General features: G+C 43.1%; 2 protein-coding genes across 2 annotated transcripts in view; one reads left to right on the top strand and one right to left on the bottom strand.

The window, feature by feature from the left end:
• The window catches only part of LOC149985338 (uncharacterized), a 175,620-nt gene that overhangs the window by 51,952 nt on the left and 100,782 nt on the right, over positions 1-22,886 (bottom strand). The window lies entirely within an intron of this gene.
• atp10a (ATPase phospholipid transporting 10A) overlaps positions 1-22,886 on the top strand; it is a 146,013-nt gene that overhangs the window by 44,124 nt on the left and 79,003 nt on the right. The window contains exons 7-9 of the mRNA XM_090229608.1: positions 2,897-3,149; positions 6,962-7,185; positions 9,849-10,043. Coding sequence (XP_090085734.1) covers positions 2,897-3,149; positions 6,962-7,185; positions 9,849-10,043 — 672 coding nt within the window. The remainder of the gene's footprint in view (positions 1-2,896; positions 3,150-6,961; positions 7,186-9,848; positions 10,044-22,886) is intronic.

The raw sequence follows: 22,886 nt of genomic DNA on the forward strand, positions 1-22,886 counted from the left end.
GGTCTGGGTAATCTGAGGGAAATATGTCTCTCTAGTATGAGCATACATTTGGCAGTAGGTTAGGGATAGAATAGAACTTTATTGTCCATCCAGGTTGGACATTTATCCTTTTGCATCACCTTCCATTAAAAGGATCCCATCCACATTTAAATTCAGTCCCATCGTATAAACGAACAACATAGAGGACATTGATGTATTCACTCACAACCGACCACTGTTCCAACTGCATTAGATAGAGAAGGTCATACAGTAGCAGTCAACAGTTTGGACACACCCACTCAAGGGTTTTTCTTTATTTTTACTATTTTCTACATTGTAGAATAATAATGAAGACATCAAAACTATGAAATAACACATATGGAATCATGTAGTAACCAAAAACATTGTTCAACAAATCAAAATATATTTGAGATTCTTCAAAGTAGCCACTCTTAGCCTTCTAAATGAGAATTGTGTTACATGGAAACTTGTGCCCAGTCAGTAGCGACGACCACGTGAGCTCAGAGTTCATGTCAACATGATGGAACCGCCTTTCCGACCAGAGTGCTTAAAAGGTCTCGCTAACGACATTTACATTAGACCAAAACATGCCGGCATGTAAAGTAGTGTTAGCTGTACCCTGAATAATCAACCATTGAGACCAGAGAACGTGAGGATGTGGTCCACACGCTGAAATGGTCAAAACTACAAGATCAGACAGCGTGGTGGCTAAGACCCTCTGAAACTCTCGACGATTGAAGAAGGTAAAGACACTAGACCAAACATTCAGTCTGCAACTGGGTATGTACAGTAGTCTAGGACATTCAACCAAAGACGAGAGTGTAGATCATTTCCCCCTCACCACCGTGTGGTATCCATTCTAAGTATCCATTCTAAGAACACTCCAAGACAAAAAAGCCTATAACTAAGGACACTGTGACCCCTGGTGGACAACCAGAGAATTACACCAAACTACTCCCCATAGACGGATTGAGTGGTTTCAACAGAGACTACAGAGAAAGACATCTATGCATAAATATATATTGCATTTGTAATCCGAATGAGCGGTTGTTAGGGTGCTAAAAATTCTGGCTACAGTGAATGTTTCTTCTTGGCCACGGGCATTCTGAAGCGCCGGCCAGAGGGACGCCTCTGCAACTGAGGGTGTAGAGAGTGGGAGGGGTCGCCAACAAAGTGCAGCTCAGTTTCTACCTATAAACTGTGCCCCCTTAGTATGGTAGAACCCTTAATGTCCCCTTAGTATGGTAGAACCCTTAATGTCCCCTTAGTATGGTAGAACCCTTAATGTCCCCTTAGTATGGTAGAACCCTTAATGTCCCCTTAGTATGGTAGAACCCTTAATGTCCCCTTAGTATGGTAGAACCCTTAATGTCCCCTTAGTATGGTAGAACCCTTAATGCCCCCTTAGTATGGTAGAACCCTTAATGCCCCCTTAGTATGGTAGAACCCTTAATGTCCCCTTAGTATGGTAGAACCCTAAGTGTCCCCTTAGTATGGTAGAACCCTTAATGTCCCCTTAGTATGGTAGAACCCTTAATGTCCCCTTAGTATGGTAGAACCCTTAATGTCCCCTTAGTATGGTAGAACCCTTAATGTCCCCATGTACCAGCAGCACAAAGTTCAATAAATGTCTCCAGATAAATGTACGTCTTCTATCGGAGTTACATATGACGATGTTGTCTATGTCTTAAGGTGTTAGTCACGTAAATGTCTCCGTCTACAACCTTGTCAGTCACAAGACACCTCAAGCTTAGTCTCCCACAAAGCTCTGTTTTTGTGTGAAATGGAATCTGTGGTATTTTCTCTCCTGTTCCTAAATGTGTTGATCAGATACATTGGCAAGAAAAGGTATGCGAACCCTTTGGAATCACCTGGATTTCTGCTGAAATTGGTCTTAACATTTGATCTGATCTTCATCTAGGTCAGAACAATAGACAAACACAGTGTGCTTAAGCTAATAACACACCAACAATTATATGTTCATGTCTTTACTGAACACACCGTGTAAACATTCACAGTGCAGGGTGGGAGAAGTATGTGAACCCTTGGATTTAATAACTGGTTGACCCTCCTTCTTAATCTTAGATCTATTTTTGTTCGATGGATGGCTCACACCAGGCAGTGCTTCTTGTGAATAGCCAACTCAAATTTTGTGAGTGTTTGGTATGGGGCAGGTCAGCTCTAACCAACATCTCCAATCTCGTCTCAATGACTGGACTCCAGGTTAGCGGACTCCTGACTCCAATTAGCTTTTGGAGAAGTCATTAGCCTAGGGGGGTTCACATACTTTTCCCAACCTACACTGTGAATGTTTAAATTATGTATTCAATATAGACGAGAAATACAATTTGTGTGTTATTAATTTAAGCACACTGTGTGTCTGTTGTGACTTAGATGGTCAGATCACATTTTATGTCAAATGTATGCAGAAATCCAGGTTCTTCCAAATGGTTCACATACTTTTCTTCCAATGTAGATGTCTCCCTTCACATCCCTGTCAGTTACAAGTCACCACAATGATTTTTACAATGTTTCCACCAAAGACAGAGGATGTTGCCCAAATGGTCCATAGGGTGCTGGTCTGAAGTAGTGCACTATGTAGGGAATAGGGCGCTGGTCCTAAGTAGTGCACTATATAGGGAATAGGGCGCTGGTCTAAAGTAGTGCACTATGTAGGGAATAGGGCGCTGGTCCTAAGTAGAGCACTATGTAGGGAACAGGGCTCTGGTCTAAAGTAGTGCACTATGTAGGGAATAGGGTTCCATTTGGAACACTTTCTCAGACTCTGTAATCTGTCCTGTCAGAGCTATACATGACTGTGTTGGGTTTCCTGCTCTTGTTGTTGTCTCCCTCCAAAATACGTCTTTGTCTGTAACAGAATCTCTTCCGTCTTTAGGTCCTGATCCCCGTCTCGCTGTTCGTGTCCATAGAGATTGTGAAGATCTGTCAGGTGTATTTCATCCATCAGGACCAAGACCTGTACGATGAGGAGACTGACTCTCATCTGCAGTGTAGAGCTCTGAACATCACCGAAGACCTTGGGCAGATGCAGTACATCTTCTCTGACAAGACCGGAACACTCACAGAGAACAAGATGGTGTTCAGGAGATGTACGGTGGCCGGGGTGGAGTATAGTCATGATGCCAACGGTGAGACCATACTGTGGGGTTACGGTGAGACTGTGGGGTTACGGTGAGACTGTGGGGTTACGGTGAGACTGTGGGGTTACGGTGAGACTGTGGGGTTACGGTGGTGGGGTTACGGTGAGACTGTGGGGTTACGGTGAGACTGTGGGGTTACGGTGAGACTGTGGGGTTACGGTGAGACTGTGGGGTTACGGTGAGACTGTGGGGTTACGGTGAGACTGTGGGGTTACGGTGAGACCATACTGTGGGGTTACGGTGAGACTGTGGGGTTACGGTGAGACTGTGGGGTTACGGTGAGACTGTGGGGTTACGGTGAGACTGTGGGGTTACGGTGAGACTGTGGGGTTACGGTGAGACTGTGGGGTTACGGTGAGACTGTGGGGTTACGGTGAGACTGTGGGGTTACGGTGAGACTGTGGGGTTACGGTGAGACTGTGGGGTTACGGTGAGACTGTGGGGTTACGGTGAGACTGTGGGGTTACGGTGAGACTGTGGGGTTACGGTGAGACTGTGGGGTTACGGTGAGACTGTGGGGTTACGGTGAGACTGTGGGGTTACGGTGAGACTGTGGGGTTACGGTGAGACTGTGGGGTTACGGTGAGACTGTGGGGTTACGGTGAGACTGTGGGGTTACGGTGAGACTGTGGGGTTACGGTGAGACTGTGGGGTTACGGTGAGACTGTGGGGTTACGGTGAGACTGTGGGGTTACGGTGAGACTGTGGGGTTACGGTGAGACCGTGGGGTTACGGTGAGACCGTAGGGTTACGGTGAGACCGTAGGGTTACGGTGAGACCGGACTGTAGGGTTACGGTGAGACCGGACTGTAGTGTTACGGTGAGACCGGACTGTAGGGTTAGAAGATAGTACTGTAGGGTTACGGTGAGACCGTACTGTAGGGTTAGAATATAGTACTGTAGGGTTACGGTGAGACCGTACTGTAGGGTTAGAAGATAGTACTGTAGGGTTACGGTGAGACAGTACTGTAGGGTTACGGTGAGACAGTACTGTAGGGTTACGGTGAGACAGTACTGTAGGGTTACGGTGAGACAGTACTGTAGGGTTACGGTGAGACAGTACTGTAGGGTTACGGTGAGACAGTACTGTAGGGTTACGGTGAGACAGTACTGTAGGGTTAAAAGATAGTACTGTAGGGTTACGGTGAGACAGTACTGTAGGGTTACGGTGAGACAGTACTGTAGGGTTACGGTGAGACCGTACTGTAGGGTTAGAAGATAGTACTGTAGGGTTACGGTGAGACAGTACTGTAGGGTTACGGTGAGACAGTACTGTAGGGTTACGGTGAGACAGTACTGTAGGGTTACGGTGAGACCGTACTGTAGGGTTACGGTGAGACCGTACTGTAGCGTTACGGTGAGACCGTACTGTAGGGTTAAAAGATAGTACTGTAGGGTCAGAAGATAGTACTGTAGGGTTACGGTGAGACCGTACTGTAGGGTTACGGTGAGACCGTACTGTAGGGTTAAAAGATAGTACTGTAGGGTTAGAAGATAGTACTGTAGGGTTACGGTGAGACCGTACTGTAGGGTTAGAAGATAGTACTGTAGGGTTACGGTGAGACTGTACTGTAGGGTTAGAAGATAGTACTGTAGGGTTACGGTGAGACCGTACTGTAGGGTTAGAAGATAGTACTGTAGGGTTAGAACATAGTACTGTAGGGTTACGGTTAGAAGATAGTACTGTAGGGTTACGGTGAGATAGTACTGTAAGGTTACGGTGAGACCGTACTGTAGGGTTAGAAGATAGTACTGTAGGGTTACGGTTAGAAGATAGTACTGTAGGGTTACGGTGCGATAGTACTGTAGGGTTACGGTGAGACTGTACTGTAGAGTTAGAAGATAGTACTGCAGGTTTAGAAGATAGTACTGTAGGGTTACGGTGAGACTGTACTGTAGGGTTACGGTGAGACGGTACTGTAGGGTTAGAAGATAGTACTGTAAGGTTACGGTGAGACCGTACTGTAGGGTTAGAATATAGTACTGTAGGGTTACGGTGAGACTGTACTGTAGGGTTACGGTGAGACCGTACTGTAGGGTTAGAAGATAGTACTGTAGGGTTACGGTGAGACTGTACTGTAGGGTTAGAAGATAGTACTGCAGGGTTAGAAGATAGTACTGTAGGGTTACGGTGAGACTGTACTGTAGGGTTACGGTGAGACGGTACTGTAGGGTTAGAAGATAGTACTGTAAGGTTACGGTGAGACCGTACTGTAGGGTTAGAATATAGTACTGTAGGGTTACGGTGAGACTGTACTGTAGGGTTACGGTGAGACCGTACTGTAGGGTTAGAAGATAGTACTGTAGGCTTACGGTGAGACTGTACTGTAGGGTTACGGTGAGACGGTACTGTAGGGTTAGAACATAGTACTGTAGGGTTACGGTTAGAAGATAGTACTGTAGGGTTACGGTGAGATAGTACTGTAAGGTTACAGTGAGACCGTACTGTAGGGTTAGAAGATAGTACTGTAGGGTTACGGTTAGAAGATAGTACTGTAGGGTTACGGTGAGATAGTACTGTAGGGTTACGGTGAGACTACTGTAGGGTTAGAAGATAGTACTGTAGGGTTACGGTGAGACTGTACTGTAGGGTTACGGTGAGACTGTACTGTAGGGTCACGGTGAGACGGTACTGTAGGGTTAGAAGATAGTACTGTAAGGTTACGGTGAGACCGTACTGTAGGGTTACGGTGAGACTGTAGGGTTAGAAGATAGTACTGCAGGGTTATGGTGAGACCGTACTGTAGGGTTAGAAGATAGTACTGCAGGGTTACGGTGAGACCGTACTGTAGGGTTAGAAGATAGTACTGTAGGGTTAGAAGATAGTACTGTAGGGTTATGGTGAGATAGTACTGCAGGGTTAGAAGATAGTACTGTAGGGTTACGGTGAGACCGTACTGTAGGGTTACGGTGAGACCGTACTGTAGGGTTAGAAGATAGTACTGCAGGGTTAGAAGATAGTACTGTAGGGTTAGAAGATAGTACTGTATGGTTATGGTGAGACCGTACTGTAGGGTTAGAAGATAGTACTGCAGGGTTACGGTGAGACCGTACTGTAGGGTTAGAAGATAGTACTGTAGGGTTACGGTGAGACAGTACTGTAGGGTTACGGTGAGACAGTACTGTAGGGTTACGGTGAGACCGTACTGTAGGGTTAGAAGATAGTACTGTAGGGTTACGGTGAGACAGTACTGTAGGGTTACGGTGAGACCGTACTGTAGGGTTAGAAGATAGTACTGTAGGGTTACGGTGAGACTGTACTGTAGGGTTAGAAGATAGTACTGTAGGGTTACGGTGAGACAGTACTGTAGGGTTACGGTGAGACCGTACTGTAGGGTTAGAAGATAGTACTGTAGGGTTACGGTGAGACAGTACTGTAGGGTTACGGTGAGACCGTACTGTAGGGTTAGAAGATAGTACTGTAGGGTTACGGTGAGACAGTACTGTAGGGTTACGGTGAGACCGTACTGTAGGGTTAGAAGATAGTACTGTAGGGTTACGGTGAGACAGTACTGTAGGGTTACGGTGAGACCGTACTGTAGGGTTAGAAGATAGTACTCTCACGACGTGAACAGTGAGGGAGGCCTGGGGTGTATTCATTAGACACTAAACAGAATGAAACAGGGTGGGACTAACTGCAAAAAAATGTAAACGTGTTACGTTGCGTGACCTAATGAATATAACCCATCTCACACTGCAGTCTGCTAGATCACACTGTTGTTGTTTATCTAGGATTGAGGAAGTTTGGATTCTAGTAGCAGCTATGTATTATAATATTCTGTGTTGTCTGTCCTCCCCAGCGAGGCGTCTGGCCATGTACCAGGACCTGGTGGACTCAGAGGAGGAGGACTGTACGTCCCACAGTGGCACCTTGCCCAGACGGGACAGCGTCACCAGCAACCAGAGTGCTGCCAAGGTGGTGCTGCGCTCCCAGAGCACCAAGTCCCACCGCAGGACTGGCAGCCGGGCCGAAGCCAAGAGGGCCAGCATCCTGTCCAAACACACTGCATTCAGCAGCCCCATGGTACTTACTACTCCATTATTACTCAACACACTGCATTCAGCAGCCCCATGGTACTTACCTCTCCATTATTACTCAACACACTGCATTCAGCAGCCCCATGGTACTTACTACAACACACTGCATTCAGCAGCCCCATGGTACTTACTACTCCATTATTACTCAACACACTGCATTCAGCAGCCCCATGGTACTTACCTCTCCATTATTACTCAACACACTGCATTCAGCAGCCCCATGGTCCTTACTACTCCATTATTACCCAACACACTGCATTCAGCAGCCCCATGGTCCTTACTACTCCATTATTACTCAACTCACTGCATTCAGCAGCCCCATGGTACTTACTACAACACACTGCATTCAGCAGCCCCATGGTACTTACTACTCCATTATTACTACAACACACTGCATTCAGCAGCCCCATGATACTTACTACAACACACTGCATTCAGCAGCCCCATGGTACTTACTACTCCATTATTACTCAACACACTGCATTCAGCAGCCCCATGGTCCTTACTACTCCATTATTACTCAACACACTGCATTCAGCAGCCCCATGGTACTTACTACAACACACTGCATTCAGCAGCCCCATGGTACTTACTACTCCATTATTACCCAACACACTGCTTTCAGCAGCCCCATGGTACTTACTACAACACACTGCATTCAGCAGCCCCATGGTACTTACTACAACACACTGCATTCAGCAGCCCCATGGTACTTACTACTCCATTATTACCCAACACACTGCTTTCAGCAGCCCCATGGTACTTACTACAACACACTGCATTCAGCAGCCCCATGGTACTTACTACTCCATTATTACTCAACACACTGCATTCAGCAGCCCCATGGTACTTACTACAACACACTGCATTCAGCAGCCCCATGGTACTTACTACAACACACTGCATTCAGCAGCCCCATGGTACTTACTACTCCATTATTACTCAACACACTGCACTCAGCAGCCCCATGGTACTTACTACAACACACTGCATTCAGCAGCCCCATGGTACTTACTACTCCATTATTACCCAACACACTGCTTTCAGCAGCCCCATGGTACTTACTACAACACACTGCATTCAGCAGCCCCATGGTACTTACTACTCCATTATTACTCAACACACTGCATTCAGCAGCCCCATGATACTTACTACAACACACTGCATTCAGCAGCCCCATGGTACTTACTACTCCTTTATTACCCAACACACTGCATTCAGCAGCCCCATGGTCCTTACTACTCCATTATTACTCAACACACTGCATTCAGCAGCCCCATGGTACTTACTACAACACACTGCATTCAGCAGCCCCATGGTACTTACTACAACACACTGCATTCAGCAGCCCCATGGTACTTACTACTCCATTATTACCCAACACTGCATTCAGCAGCCCCATGGTACTTACTACAACACACTGCATTCAGCAGCCCCATGGTACTTACTACTCTATTATTACTCAACACACTGCATTCAGCAGCCCCATGGTACTTACTACTCCATTATTACTCAATACTGCATTCAGCAGCCCCATGGTACTTACTACAACACACTGCATTCAGCAGCCCCATGGTACTTACTACAACACACTGCATTCAGCAGCCCCATGGTACTTACTACAACACACTGCATTCAGCAGCCCCATGGTACTTACTACTCCATTATTACCCAACACACTGCTTTCAGCAGCCCCATGGTACTTACTACAACACACTGCATTCAGCAGCCCCATGGTACTTACTACCACTCACTGCATTCAGCAGCCCCATGGTACTTACTACTCCATTATTACTACAACACACTGCATTCAGCAGCCCCATGGTACTTACTACAACACACTGCATTCAGCAGCCCCATGGTACTTACTACTCCATTATTACTACAACACACTGCATTCAGCAGCCCCATGGTACTTACTACAACACACTGCATTCAGCAGCCCCATGGTACTTACTAAAACACACTGCTCAGAGCTGTGTCTATCAGCTACAGCAGGGGAATTCCAATCTTACTCTACGAGGTTCAGAGTACTGCTGTTTTTTTTTTTTTTACCTGACCATTTATTGCACTCACCTGGTGTCCCAGGTCTAAATCAGTCCCTGAATAGAGGGAAGAATGGGGGGTGGGGGGGGGGGAGAAGCAGTGGAACTGGCTTGGAAGGTCCATAGTTGAGTTTGAGGTGATCTAAAGTATGACCGTAGGGCAGCAGGTAGCCAAGAGGTTGGAGAGGGCAGCATGTTGGAGAGGGCGGCAGCATGTTGGAGAGGGCGGCAGCATGTTGGAGAGGGCGGCAGCATGTTGGAGAGGGCGGCAGCATGTTGGAGAGGGCGGCAGCATGTTGGAGAGGGCGGCAGCATGTTGGAGAGGGCGGCAGCATGTTGGAGAGGGCGGCAGCATGTTGGAGAGGGCGGCAGCATGTTGGTGAGGGTTGTTTGTTACAAGTCAGACGAGTCAAATCTGGTGGGAATCTAATTATCCTAGATGCCTTTTTCTTCCGTTGTTCCCTTGAAGAAGGCATAGCTGATCCTGGGCTATGTTTCTGTGTGTAGGTTTCTCGTGGTGGGTTAAATGCAAAAAAAATACACATTTCCATGACCTGAAAATGACAAAAAACATTATTCTGAACCTACTCTCTCTCTTCAACAGGAGAAGGACATCACCCCTGACCCTCAGCTCCTGGAGAAGGTCAACCACTGCAGCAGCCAGATGACCTTCAAGAGGTTCCACAGCCAGTCCCTCTCTCAGCTGCCCTCTGACCTCACGGACATCATCGACTTCTTCATCGCCCTCACCATCTGTAACACAGTGGTGGTGTCATCACCCAATCAGCCACGGCAGAAGGTAGGCACTGAGTGTACAAAACATTAGGAACACCTTGCTGATATAGAGTGTATCCCCCTTTTGCCCTCAGAACAGCCTCAATTCGACAGGGCATAAGACTCTACAAGGTGTAGAAAGCGTTCCATAGCGCCACCCGCGGGTAGATTTAGGTATTGGTGGGTAAGAATGTCTTTCACCAGCCACGTTTGCAGGGCTCTATCTACAGTACTATAGATCCACGTCTGCAGGGCTCTACAGTACTATAGATCCACGTTTGCAGGGCTCTACAGTACTATAGATCCACGTCTGCAGGGCTCTACAGTACTATAGATCCACATCTGCAGGGCTCTACAGTACTATAGATCCACGTCTGCAGGGCTCTACAGTACTATAGATCCACGTCTGCAGGGCTCTACAGTACTATAGATCCACGTCTGCAGGGCTCTACAGTACTATAGATCCACGTCTGCAGGGCTCTACAGTACTATAGATCCACGTCTGCAGGGCTCTACAGTACTATAGATCCACGTCTGCAGGGCTCTACAGTACTATAGATCCACGTCTGCAGGGCTCTACAGTACTATAGATCCACGTCTGCAGGGCTCTACAGTACTATAGATCCACGTCTGCAGGGCTCTACAGTACTATAGATCCACGTCTGCAGGGCTCTACAGTACTATAGATCCACGTCTGCAGGGCTCTACAGTACTATAGATCCACGTCTGCAGGGCTCTACAGTACTATAGATCCACGTCTGCAGGGCTCTACAGTACTATAGATCCACGTCTGCAGGGCTCTACAGTACTATAGATCCACGTCTGCAGGGCTCTACAGTACTATAGATCCACGTCTGCAGGGCTCTACAGTACTATAGATCCACGTCTGCAGGGCTCTACAGTACTATAGATCCACGTCTGCAGGGCTCTACAGTACTATAGATCCACGTCTGCAGGGCTCTACAAAAAAGTAGTCAAAAGTAAAGTATGAGCATATGAGCGAGTTTTATGCTTTATTTCTGTTTTGTTTCATAGCTGCTAATCGCACAAAGGAATACACAGCAACAGCTTTGCACTGATAGATCCATGTTTGGAGGCGCTGGCAACAGGCATAAGCAGTATTCCACAATACTACTTATTAATACATGATGAAATCCAGCAGTATTCCACATTACTACTTATTAATACATGATGAAATCCAGCAGTATTCCACATTACTACTTATTAATGCATGATGAAATCCAGCAGTATTCCACATTACTACTTATTAATAATACATGATGAAATCCAGCAGTATTCCACATTACTACTTATTAATACATGATGAAATCCAGCAGTATTCCACATTACTACTTATTAATACATGATGAAATCCAGCAGTATTCCACATTACTACTTATTAATAATACATAATGAAATCCAGCAGTATTCCACATTACTACTTATTAATACATGATGAAATCCAGCAGTATACCACATTACTACATATTAATACATAATGACATCCAGCAGTATACCACATTACTACGTATTAATACATGATGAAATTCAGCAGTATTCCACATTACTACTTATTAATACATGATGAAATCCAGCAGTATACCACATTACTACTAATTAATTCATAATGAAATCCAGCAGTATACCACATTACTACTTATTAATACATGATGAAATCATGCAGGTAGGCACTGAGTGTACAAAACATTAGGAACACCTTGCTGATATAGAGTGTATCCCCCTTTTGCCCTCAGAACAGCCTCAATTCGACAGGGCATAAGACTCTACAAGGTGTAGAAAGCGTTCCATAGCGCCACCCGCGGGTAGATTTAGGTATTGGTGGGTAAGAATGTCTTTCACCAGCCACGTTTGCAGGGCTCTATCTACAGTACTATAGATCCACGTCTGCAGGGCTCTACAGTACTATAGATCCACGTCTGCAGGGCTCTACAGTACTATAGATCCACGTCTGCAGGGCTCTACAGTACTATAGATCCACGTCTGCAGGGCTCTACAGTACTATAGATCCACGTCTGCAGGGCTCTACAGTACTATAGATCCACGTCTGCAGGGCTCTACAGTACTATAGATCCACGTCTGCAGGGCTCTACAGTACTATAGATCCACGTCTGCAGGGCTCTACAGTACTATAGATCCACGTCTGCAGGGCTCTACAGTACTATAGATCCACGTCTGCAGGGCTCTACAGTACTATAGATCCACGTCTGCAGGGCTCTACAGTACTATAGATCCACGTCTGCAGGGCTCTACAGTACTATAGATCCACGTCTGCAGGGCTCTACAGTACTATAGATCCACGTCTGCAGGGCTCTACAGTACTATAGATCCACGTCTGCAGGGCTCTACAGTACTATAGATCCACGTCTGCAGGGCTCTACAGTACTATAGATCCACGTCTGCAGGGCTCTACAGTACTATAGATCCACGTCTGCAGGGCTCTACAAAAAAGTAGTCAAAAGTAAAGTATGAGCATATGAGCGAGTTTTATGCTTTATTTCTGTTTTGTTTCATAGCTGCTAATCGCACAAAGGAATACACAGCAACAGCTTTGCACTGATAGATCCATGTTTGGAGGCGCTGGCAACAGGCATAAGCAGTATTCCACAATACTACTTATTAATACATGATGAAATCCAGCAGTATTCCACATTACTACTTATTAATACATGATGAAATCCAGCAGTATTCCACATTACTACTTATTAATGCATGATGAAATCCAGCAGTATTCCACATTACTACTTATTAATAATACATGATGAAATCCAGCAGTATTCCACATTACTACTTATTAATACATGATGAAATCCAGCAGTATTCCACATTACTACTTATTAATACATGATGAAATCCAGCAGTATTCCACATTACTACTTATTAATAATACATAATGAAATCCAGCAGTATTCCACATTACTACTTATTAATACATGATGAAATCCAGCAGTATACCACATTACTACATATTAATACATAATGACATCCAGCAGTATACCACATTACTACGTATTAATACATGATGAAATTCAGCAGTATTCCACATTACTACTTATTAATACATGATGAAATCCAGCAGTATACCACATTACTACTAATTAATTCATAATGAAATCCAGCAGTATACCACATTACTACTTATTAATACATGATGAAATCCAGCAGTATACCACATTACTACGTATTAATACATGATGAAATCCAGCAGTATTCCACATTACTACTTATGAATACATGATGAAATCCACTACGTGATGATCTGTATGTCATTGTGTCAGTCAGGGGACAACACTACATAATGATCTGTATGTCATTGGGTCAGTCAGGGGACAGACAACACTACATAATGATCTGTATGTCATTGGGTCAGTCAGGGGACAGACAACACTACATAATGATCTGTATGTCATTGGGTCAGTCAGGGGACAGACAACACTACATAATGATCTGTATGTCATTGGGTCAGTCAGGGGACAGACAACACTACATAATGATCTGTATGTCATTGGGTCAGTCAGGGGACAGACAACACTACATAATGATCTGTATGTCATTGGGTCAGTCAGGGGACAGACAACACTACATAATGATCTGTATGTCATTGGGTCAGTCAGGGGACAGACAACACTACATAATGATCTGTGTGTCATTGTGTCAGTCAGGAGACAACACTGCATAATGATCTGTATGTCATTGTGTCAGGCAGGGGACAACACTACATAATGATCTGTATGTCAGTCAGGAGACAACACTACATAATGATCTGTATGTCATTGTGTCAGTCAGGGGACAACACTACATAAGGATCTGTATGTCAGTCAGGGGACAACACTACATAAGGATCTGTATGTCAGTCAGGGGACAACACTACATAAGGATCTGTGTGTCAGTCAGGGGACAACACTACATAATGATCTGTATGTCAGTCAGGGGACAACACTACATAAGGATCTGTGTGTCAGTCAGGGGACAACACTACATAATGATCTGTATGTCAGTCAGGGGACAACACTACATAATGATCTGTATGTCAGTCAGGGGACAACACTACAAAATGATCTGTATGTCAGTCAGGGGACAACACTACATAATGATCTGTATGTCAGTCAGGGGACAACACTACAAAATGATCTGTATGTCAGTCAGGGGACAACACTACATAATGATCTGTATTTCATGATGAATGAAACATTTACTCTTCAGTTAACACACACCACTCTGTCTATCCCACAAAAACACACATGCCTCTCTCTTCATTCCCCCCCCACACACACACCTCTCTCTTCATTCCCCCCCCACACACACACCTCTCTCTTCATTCCCCCCCCACACACACACCTCTCTCTTCATTCCCCCCCCACACACACACCTCTCTCTTCATTCCCCCCCCACACACACACCTCCCTCTTCATTCCCCGCCACACACACTCCTCCCTCTTCATTCCCCCCCAACACACACCTCTCTCTTCATTCCCCCCACACACACACACCTCCCTCTTCATCCCCCCCCACACACACCTCCCTCTTCATTCCCCCCCACACACACACCTCTCTCTTCATTCCCCCCCACACACACCTCTCTCTTCATTCCCCCCCACACACACACCTCTCTCTTCATTCCCCCCACACACACACACCTCTCTCTTCATTCCCCCCCACACACACACCTCTCTCTTCATTCCCCCCCACACACACACCTCTCTCTTCATTCCCCCCCACACACACACCTCTCTCTTCATTCCCCCCCACACACACACCTCTCTCTTCATTCCCCCCCACACACACACCTCTCTCTTCATTCCCCCCCACACACACACCTCTCTCTTCATTCCCCCCCACACACACACCTCTCTCTTCATTCCCCCCCACACACACACCTCTCTCTTCATTCCCCCCCACACACACACCTCTCTCTTCATTCCCCCCCACACACACACCTCTCTCTTCATTCCCCCCCACACACACACCTCTCTCTTCATTCCCCCCCACACACACACCTCTCTCTTCATTCCCCCCCACACACACACCTCTCTCTTCATTCCCCCCCACACACACACCTCTCTCTTCATTCCCCCCCCCACACACACACACTGCTCCCTTCCCGTCACATCTAGACATGGAAATGTAGAATAGTCACATCTAGTCATGGAGATGTAAATCAGTAGAATAGTCACATCTAGACATGGAGATGTAGAATAGTCACATCTAGTCATGGAGATGTAGAATAGTCACATCTAGACATGGAGATGTAGAATAGTCACATCTAGTCATGGAGATGTAGAATAGTCACATCTAGTCATGGAGATGTAGAATAGTCACATCTAGACATGGAGATGTAGAATAGTCACATCTAGACATGGAGATGTAGAATAGTCACATCTAGTCATGGAGATGTAGAATAGTCACATCTAGTCATGGAGATGTAGAATAGTCACATCTAGTCATGGAGATGTAGAATAGTCACATCTAGTCATGGAGATGTAGAATAGTCACATCTAGTCATGGAGATGTAGAATAGTCACATCTAGTCATGGAGATGTAAATCAGTAGAATAGTCACATCTAGTCATGGAGATGTAGAATAGTCACATCTAGTCATGGAGATGTAGAATAGTCACATCTAGACATGGAGATGTAGAATAGTCACATCTAGTCATGGAGATGTAAATCAGTAGAATAGTCACATCTAGTCATGGAGATGTAGAATAGTCACATCTAGTCATGGAGATGTAGAATAGTCACATCTAGACATGGAGATGTAGAATAGTCACATCTAGTCATGGAGATGTAGAATAGTCACATCTAGTCATGGAGATGTAGATTAGTCACATCTAGTCATGGAGATGTAGAATAGTCACATCTAGTCATGGAGATGTAGAATAGTCACATCTAGTCATGGAGATGTAGAATAGTCACATCTAGTCATGGAGATGTAGAATAGTCACATCTAGACATGGAGATGTAGAATAGTCACATCTAGTCATGGAGATGTAAATCAGTAGAATAGTCACATCTAGTCATGGAGATGTAGATTAGTCACATCTAGTCATGGAGATGTAGAATAGTCACATCTAGTCATGGAGATGTAGAATAGTCACATCTAGACGTGGAGATGTAGAATAGTCACATCTAGTCATGGAGATGTAAATCAGTAGAATAGTCACATCTAGTCATGGAGATGTAGAATAGTCACATCTAGTCATGGAGATGTAGAATAGTCACATCTAGTCATGGAGATGTAAATCAGTAGAATAGTCACATCTAGTCATGGAGATGTAGATTAGTCACATCTAGTCATGGAGATGTAGATTAGTCACATCTAGTCATGGAGATGTAGAATAGTCACATCTAGACATGGAGATGTAGAATAGTCACATCTAGACATGGAGATGTAGAATAGTCACATCTAGACATGGAGATGTAGAATAGTCACATCTAGACATGGAGATGTAGAATAGTCACATCTAGACATGGAGATGTAGAATAGTCACATCTAGAGATGTAGAATAGTCACATCTAGACATGGAGATGTAGAATAGTCACATCTAGACATGGAGATGTAGAATAGTCACATCTAGACATGGAGATGTAGAATAGTCACATCTAGACATGGAGATGTAGAATAGTCACATCTAGTCATGGAGATGTAGAATGGTAACATCTAGTCATGGAGATGTAGAATAGTCACATCTAGACATGGAGATGTAGAATAGTCACATCTAGACATGGAGATGTAGAATAGTCACATCTAGACATGGAGATGTAGAATAGTCACATCTAGACATGGAGATGTAGAATAGTCACATCTAGTCATGGAGATGTAGAATGGTAACATCTAGTCATGGAGATGTAGAATAGTCACATCTAGACATGGAGATGTAGAATAGTCACATCTAGACATGGAGATGTAGAATAGTCACATCTAGTCATGGAGATGTAGAATAGTCACATCTAGACATGGAGATGTAGATTAGTCACATCTAGTCATGGAGATGTAGAATAGTCACATCTAGTCATGGAGATGTAGAATAGTCACATCTAGACATGGAGATGTAGAATAGTCACATCTAGTCATGGAGATGTAGAATGGTAACATCTAGACATGGAGATGTAAATCAGTAGAATAGTCACATCTAGTCATGGAGATGTAGAATGGTAACATCTAGACATGGAGATGTAGAATAGTCACATCTAGTCATGGAGATGTAGAATAGTCACATCTAGACATGGAGATGTAGAATAGTCACATCTAGACATGGAGATGTAGAATAGTCACATCTAGACATGGAGATGTAGAATAGTCACATCTAGACATGGAGATGTAGAATAGTCACATCTAGACATGGAGATGTAGAATAGTCACATCTAGTCATGGAGATGTAGAATAGTCACATCTAGTCATGGAGATGTAGAATAGTCACATCTAGTCATGGAGATGTAGAATAGTCACATCTAGACATGGAGATGTAGAATAGTCACATCTAGTCATGGAGATGTAAATCAGTAGAATAGTCACATCTAGTCATGGAGATGTAGAATAGTCACATCTAGACATGGAGATGCAGAATAGTCACATCTAGTCATGGAGATGTACAATAGTCACATCTAGTCATGGAGATGTAGAATAGTCACATCTAGTCATGGAGATGTAGAATAGTCACATCTAGTCATGGAGATGTAGAATGGTAACATCTAGACATGGAGATGTAAATCAGTAGAATAGTCACATCTAGACATGGAGATGTAGAATAGTCACATCTAGACATGGAGATGTAGAATAGTCACATCTAGTCATGGAGATGTAGATTAGTCACATCTAGTCATGGAGATGTAGAATAGTCACATCTACTCATGGAGATGTAAATCAGTAGAATAGTCACATCTAGACATGGAGATGTAGAATAGTCACATCTAGTCATGGAGATGTAGAATAGTCACATCTAGTCATGGAGATGTAGATTAGTCACATCTAGACATGGAGATGTAGAATAGTCACATCTAGTCATGGAGATGTAGAATAGTCACATCTAGTCATGAAGATGTAGAATGGTAACATCTAGACATGGAGATGTAAATCAGTAGAATAGTCACATCTAGACATGGAGATGTAGAATAGTCACATCTAGACATGGAGATGTAGAATAGTCACATCTAGACATGGAGATGTAGAATAGTCACATCTAGTCATGGAGATGTAGAATAGTCACATCTAGTCATGGAGATGTAGAATAGTCACATCTAGTCATGGAGATGTAGAATAGTCACATCTAGTCATGGAGATGTAAATCAGTAGAATAGTCACATCTAGACATGGAGATGTAGAATAGTCACATCTAGACATGGAGATGTAGAATAGTCACATCTAGTCATGGAGATGTAGAATAGTCACATCTAGTCATGGAGATGTAGATTAGTCACATCTAGTCATGGAGATGTAGAATAGTCACATCTAGTCATGGAGATGTAAATCAGTAGAATAGTCACATCTAGACATGGAGATGTAGAATAGTCACATCTAGTCATGGAGATGTAGAATAGTCACATCTAGTCATGGAGATGTAGATTAGTCACATCTAGACATGGAGATGTAGAATAGTCACATCTAGTCATGGAGATGTAGAATAGTCACATCTAGTCATGGAGATGTAGAATGGTAACATCTAGACATGGAGATGTAAATCAGTAGAATAGTCACATCTAGACATGGAGATGTAGAATAGTCACATCTAGACATGGAGATGTAGAATAGTCACATCTAGTCATGGAGATGTAGAATAGTCACATCTAGTCATGGAGATGTAGATTAGTCACATCTAGTCATGGAGATGTAAATCAGTAGAATAGTCACATCTAGTCATGGAGATGTAGAATAGTCACATCTAGTCATGGAGATGTAGAATAGTCACATCTAGTCATGGAGATGTAGAATAGTCACATCTAGTCATGGAGATGTAGAATAGTCACATCTAGACATGGAGATGTAGAATAGTCACATCTAGTCATGGAGATGTAGAATAGTCACATCTAGTCATGGAGATGTAGATTAGTCACATCTAGTCATGGAGATGTAAATCAGTAGAATAGTCACATCTAGTCATGGAGATGTAGAATGGTAACATCTAGACATGGAGATGTAGAATAGTCACATCTAGTCATGGAGATGTAGAATAGTCACATCTAGTCATGGAGATGTAGATTAGTCACATCTAGTCATGGAGATGTAAATCAGTAGAATAGTCACATCTAGTCATGGAGATGTAGAATAGTCACATCTAGTCATGGAGATGTAGAATAGTCACATCTAGTCATGGAGATGTAGAATAGTCACATCTAGTCATGGAGATGTAGAATAGTCACATCTAGACATGGAGATGTAGAATAGTCACATCTAGTCATGGAGATGTAGAATAGTCACATCTAGTCATGGAGATGTAGATTAGTCACATCTAGTCATGGAGATGTAAATCAGTAGAATAGTCACATCTAGTCATGGAGATGTAGAATGGTAACATCTAGACATGGAGATGTAGAATAGTCACATCTAGTCATGGAGATGTAGAATAGTCACATCTAGACATGGAGATGTAGAATAGTCACATCTAGACATGGAGATGTAGAATAGTCACATCTAGACATGGAGATGTAGAATAGTCACATCTAGTCATGGAGATGTAGAATAGTCACATCTAGTCATGGAGATGTAGAATAGTCACATCTAGACATGGAGATGTAGAATAGTCACATCTAGTCATGGAGATGTAAATCAGTAGAATAGTCACATCTAGTCATGGAGATGTAGAATAGTCACATCTAGTCATGGAGATGTAGAATAGTCACATCTAGTCATGGAGATGTACAATAGTCACATCTAGTCATGGAGATGTAGAATAGTCACATCTAGTCATGGAGATGTAGAATAGTCACATCTAGTCATGGAGATGTAGAATGGTAACATCTAGACATGGAGATGTAAATCAGTAGAATAGTCACATCTAGACATGGAGATGTAGAATAGTCACATCTAGACATGGAGATGTAGAATAGTCACATCTAGTCATGGAGATGTAGAATAGTCACATCTAGTCATGGAGATGTAGAATAGTCACATCTAGTCATGGAGATGTAGATTAGTCACATCTAGTCATGGAGATGTAGAATAGTCACATCTAGTCATGGAGATGTAAATCAGTAGAGTAGTCACATCTAGACATGGAGATGTAGAATAGTCACATCTAGTCATGGAGATGTAGAATAGTCACATCTAGTCATGGAGATGTAGATTAGTCACATCTAGACATGGAGATGTAGAATAGTCACATCTAGACATGGAGATGTAGAATAGTCACATCTAGACATGGAGATGTAGAATAGTCACATCTAGACATGGAGATGTAGAATAGTCACATCTAGACATGGAGATGTAGAATAGTCACATCTAGACATGGAGATGTAGAATAGTCACATCTAGACATGGAGATGTAGAATAGTCACATCTAGTCATGGAGATGTAGAATGGTAACATCTAGTCATGGAGATGTAGAATAGTCACATCTAGACATGGAGATGTAGAATAGTCACATCTAGACATGGAGATGTAGAATAGTCACATCTAGTCATGGAGATGTAGAATAGTCACATCTAGACATGGAGATGTAGATTAGTCACATCTAGTCATGGAGATGTAGAATAGTCACATCTAGTCATGGAGATGTAGAATAGTCACATCTAGACATGGAGATGTAGAATAGTCACATCTAGTCATGGAGATGTAGAATGGTAACATCTAGACATGGAGATGTAAATCAGTAGAATAGTCACATCTAGTCATGGAGATGTAGAATGGTAACATCTAGACATGGAGATGTAGAATAGTCACATCTAGTCATGGAGATGTAGAATAGTCACATCTAGACATGGAGATGTAGAATAGTCACATCTAGACATGGAGATGTAGAATAGTCACATCTAGACATGGAGATGTAGAATAGTCACATCTAGTCATGGAGATGTAGAATAGTCACATCTAGTCATGGAGATGTAGAATAGTCACATCTAGTCATGGAGATGTAGAATAGTCACATCTAGACATGGAGATGTAGAATAGTCACATCTAGTCATGGAGATGTAAATCAGTAGAATAGTCACATCTAGTCATGGAGATGTAGAATAGTCACATCTAGTCATGGAGATGTAGAATAGTCACATCTAGTCATGGAGATGTACAATAGTCACATCTAGTCATGGAGATGTAGAATAGTCACATCTAGTCATGGAGATGTAGAATAGTCACATCTAGTCATGGAGATGTAGAATGGTAACATCTAGACATGGAGATGTAAATCAGTAGAATAGTCACATCTAGACATGGAGATGTAGAATAGTCACATCTAGACATGGAGATGTAGAATAGTCACATCTAGTCATGGAGATGTAGAATAGTCACATCTAGTCATGGAGATGTAGAATAGTCACATCTAGTCATGGAGATGTAGATTAGTCACATCTAGTCATGGAGATGTAGAATAGTCACATCTAGTCATGGAGATGTAAATCAGTAGAATAGTCACATCTAGACATGGAGATGTAGAATAGTCACATCTAGTCATGGAGATGTAGAATAGTCACATCTAGTCATGGAGATGTAGATTAGTCACATCTAGACATGGAGATGTAGAATAGTCACATCTAGTCATGGAGATGTAGAATAGTCACATCTAGTCATGAAGATGTAGAATGGTAACATCTAGACATGGAGATGTAAATCAGTAGAATAGTCACATCTAGACATGGAGATGTAGAATAGTCACATCTAGACATGGAGATGTAGAATAGTCACATCTAGACATGGAGATGTAGAATAGTCACATCTAGTCATGGAGATGTAGAATAGTCACATCTAGTCATGGAGATGTAGAATAGTCACATCTAGTCATGGAGATGTAGAATAGTCACATCTAGTCATGGAGATGTAGAATAGTCACATCTAGTCATGGAGATGTAAATCAGTAGAATAGTCACATCTAGACATGGAGATGTAGAATAGTCACATCTAGTCATGGAGATGTAGAATAGTCACATCTAGTCATGGAGATGTAGATTAGTCACATCTAGACATGGAGATGTAGAATAGTCACATCTAGTCATGGAGATGTAGAATAGTCACATCTAGTCATGGAGATGTAGAATGGTAACATCTAGACATGGAGATGTAAATCAGTAGAATAGTCACATCTAGACATGGAGATGTAGAATAGTCACATCTAGACATGGAGATGTAGAATAGTCACATCTAGTCATGGAGATGTAGAATAGTCACATCTTGTCATGGAGATGTAGATTAGTCACATCTAGTCATGGAGATGTAAATCAGTAGAATAGTCACATCTAGTCATGGAGATGTAGAATAGTCACATCTAGTCATGGAGATGTAGAATAGTCACATCTAGTCATGGAGATGTAGAATAGTCACATCTAGTCATGGAGATGTAGAATAGTCACATCTAGACATGGAGATGTAGAATAGTCACATCTAGACATGGAGATGTAGAATAGTCACATCTAGTCATGGAGATGTAGAATAGTCACATCTAGTCATGGAGATGTAGATTAGTCACATCTAGTCATGGAGATGTAAATCAGTAGAATAGTCACATCTAGTCATGGAGATGTAGAATGGTAACATCTAGACATGGAGATGTAGAATAGTCACATCTAGTCATGGAGATGTAGAATAGTCACATCTAGACATGGAGATGTAGAATAGTCACATCTAGACATGGAGATGTAGAATAGTCACATCTAGACATGGAGATGTAGAATAGTCACATCTAGTCATGGAGATGTAGAATAGT

Source organism: Oncorhynchus mykiss, chromosome 1 (assembly GCF_057628025.1).
Source record: "Oncorhynchus mykiss isolate SJ-2025 chromosome 1, ASM5762802v1, whole genome shotgun sequence".
NCBI classification, from domain to species: Eukaryota; Metazoa; Chordata; class Actinopteri; order Salmoniformes; family Salmonidae; genus Oncorhynchus; species Oncorhynchus mykiss.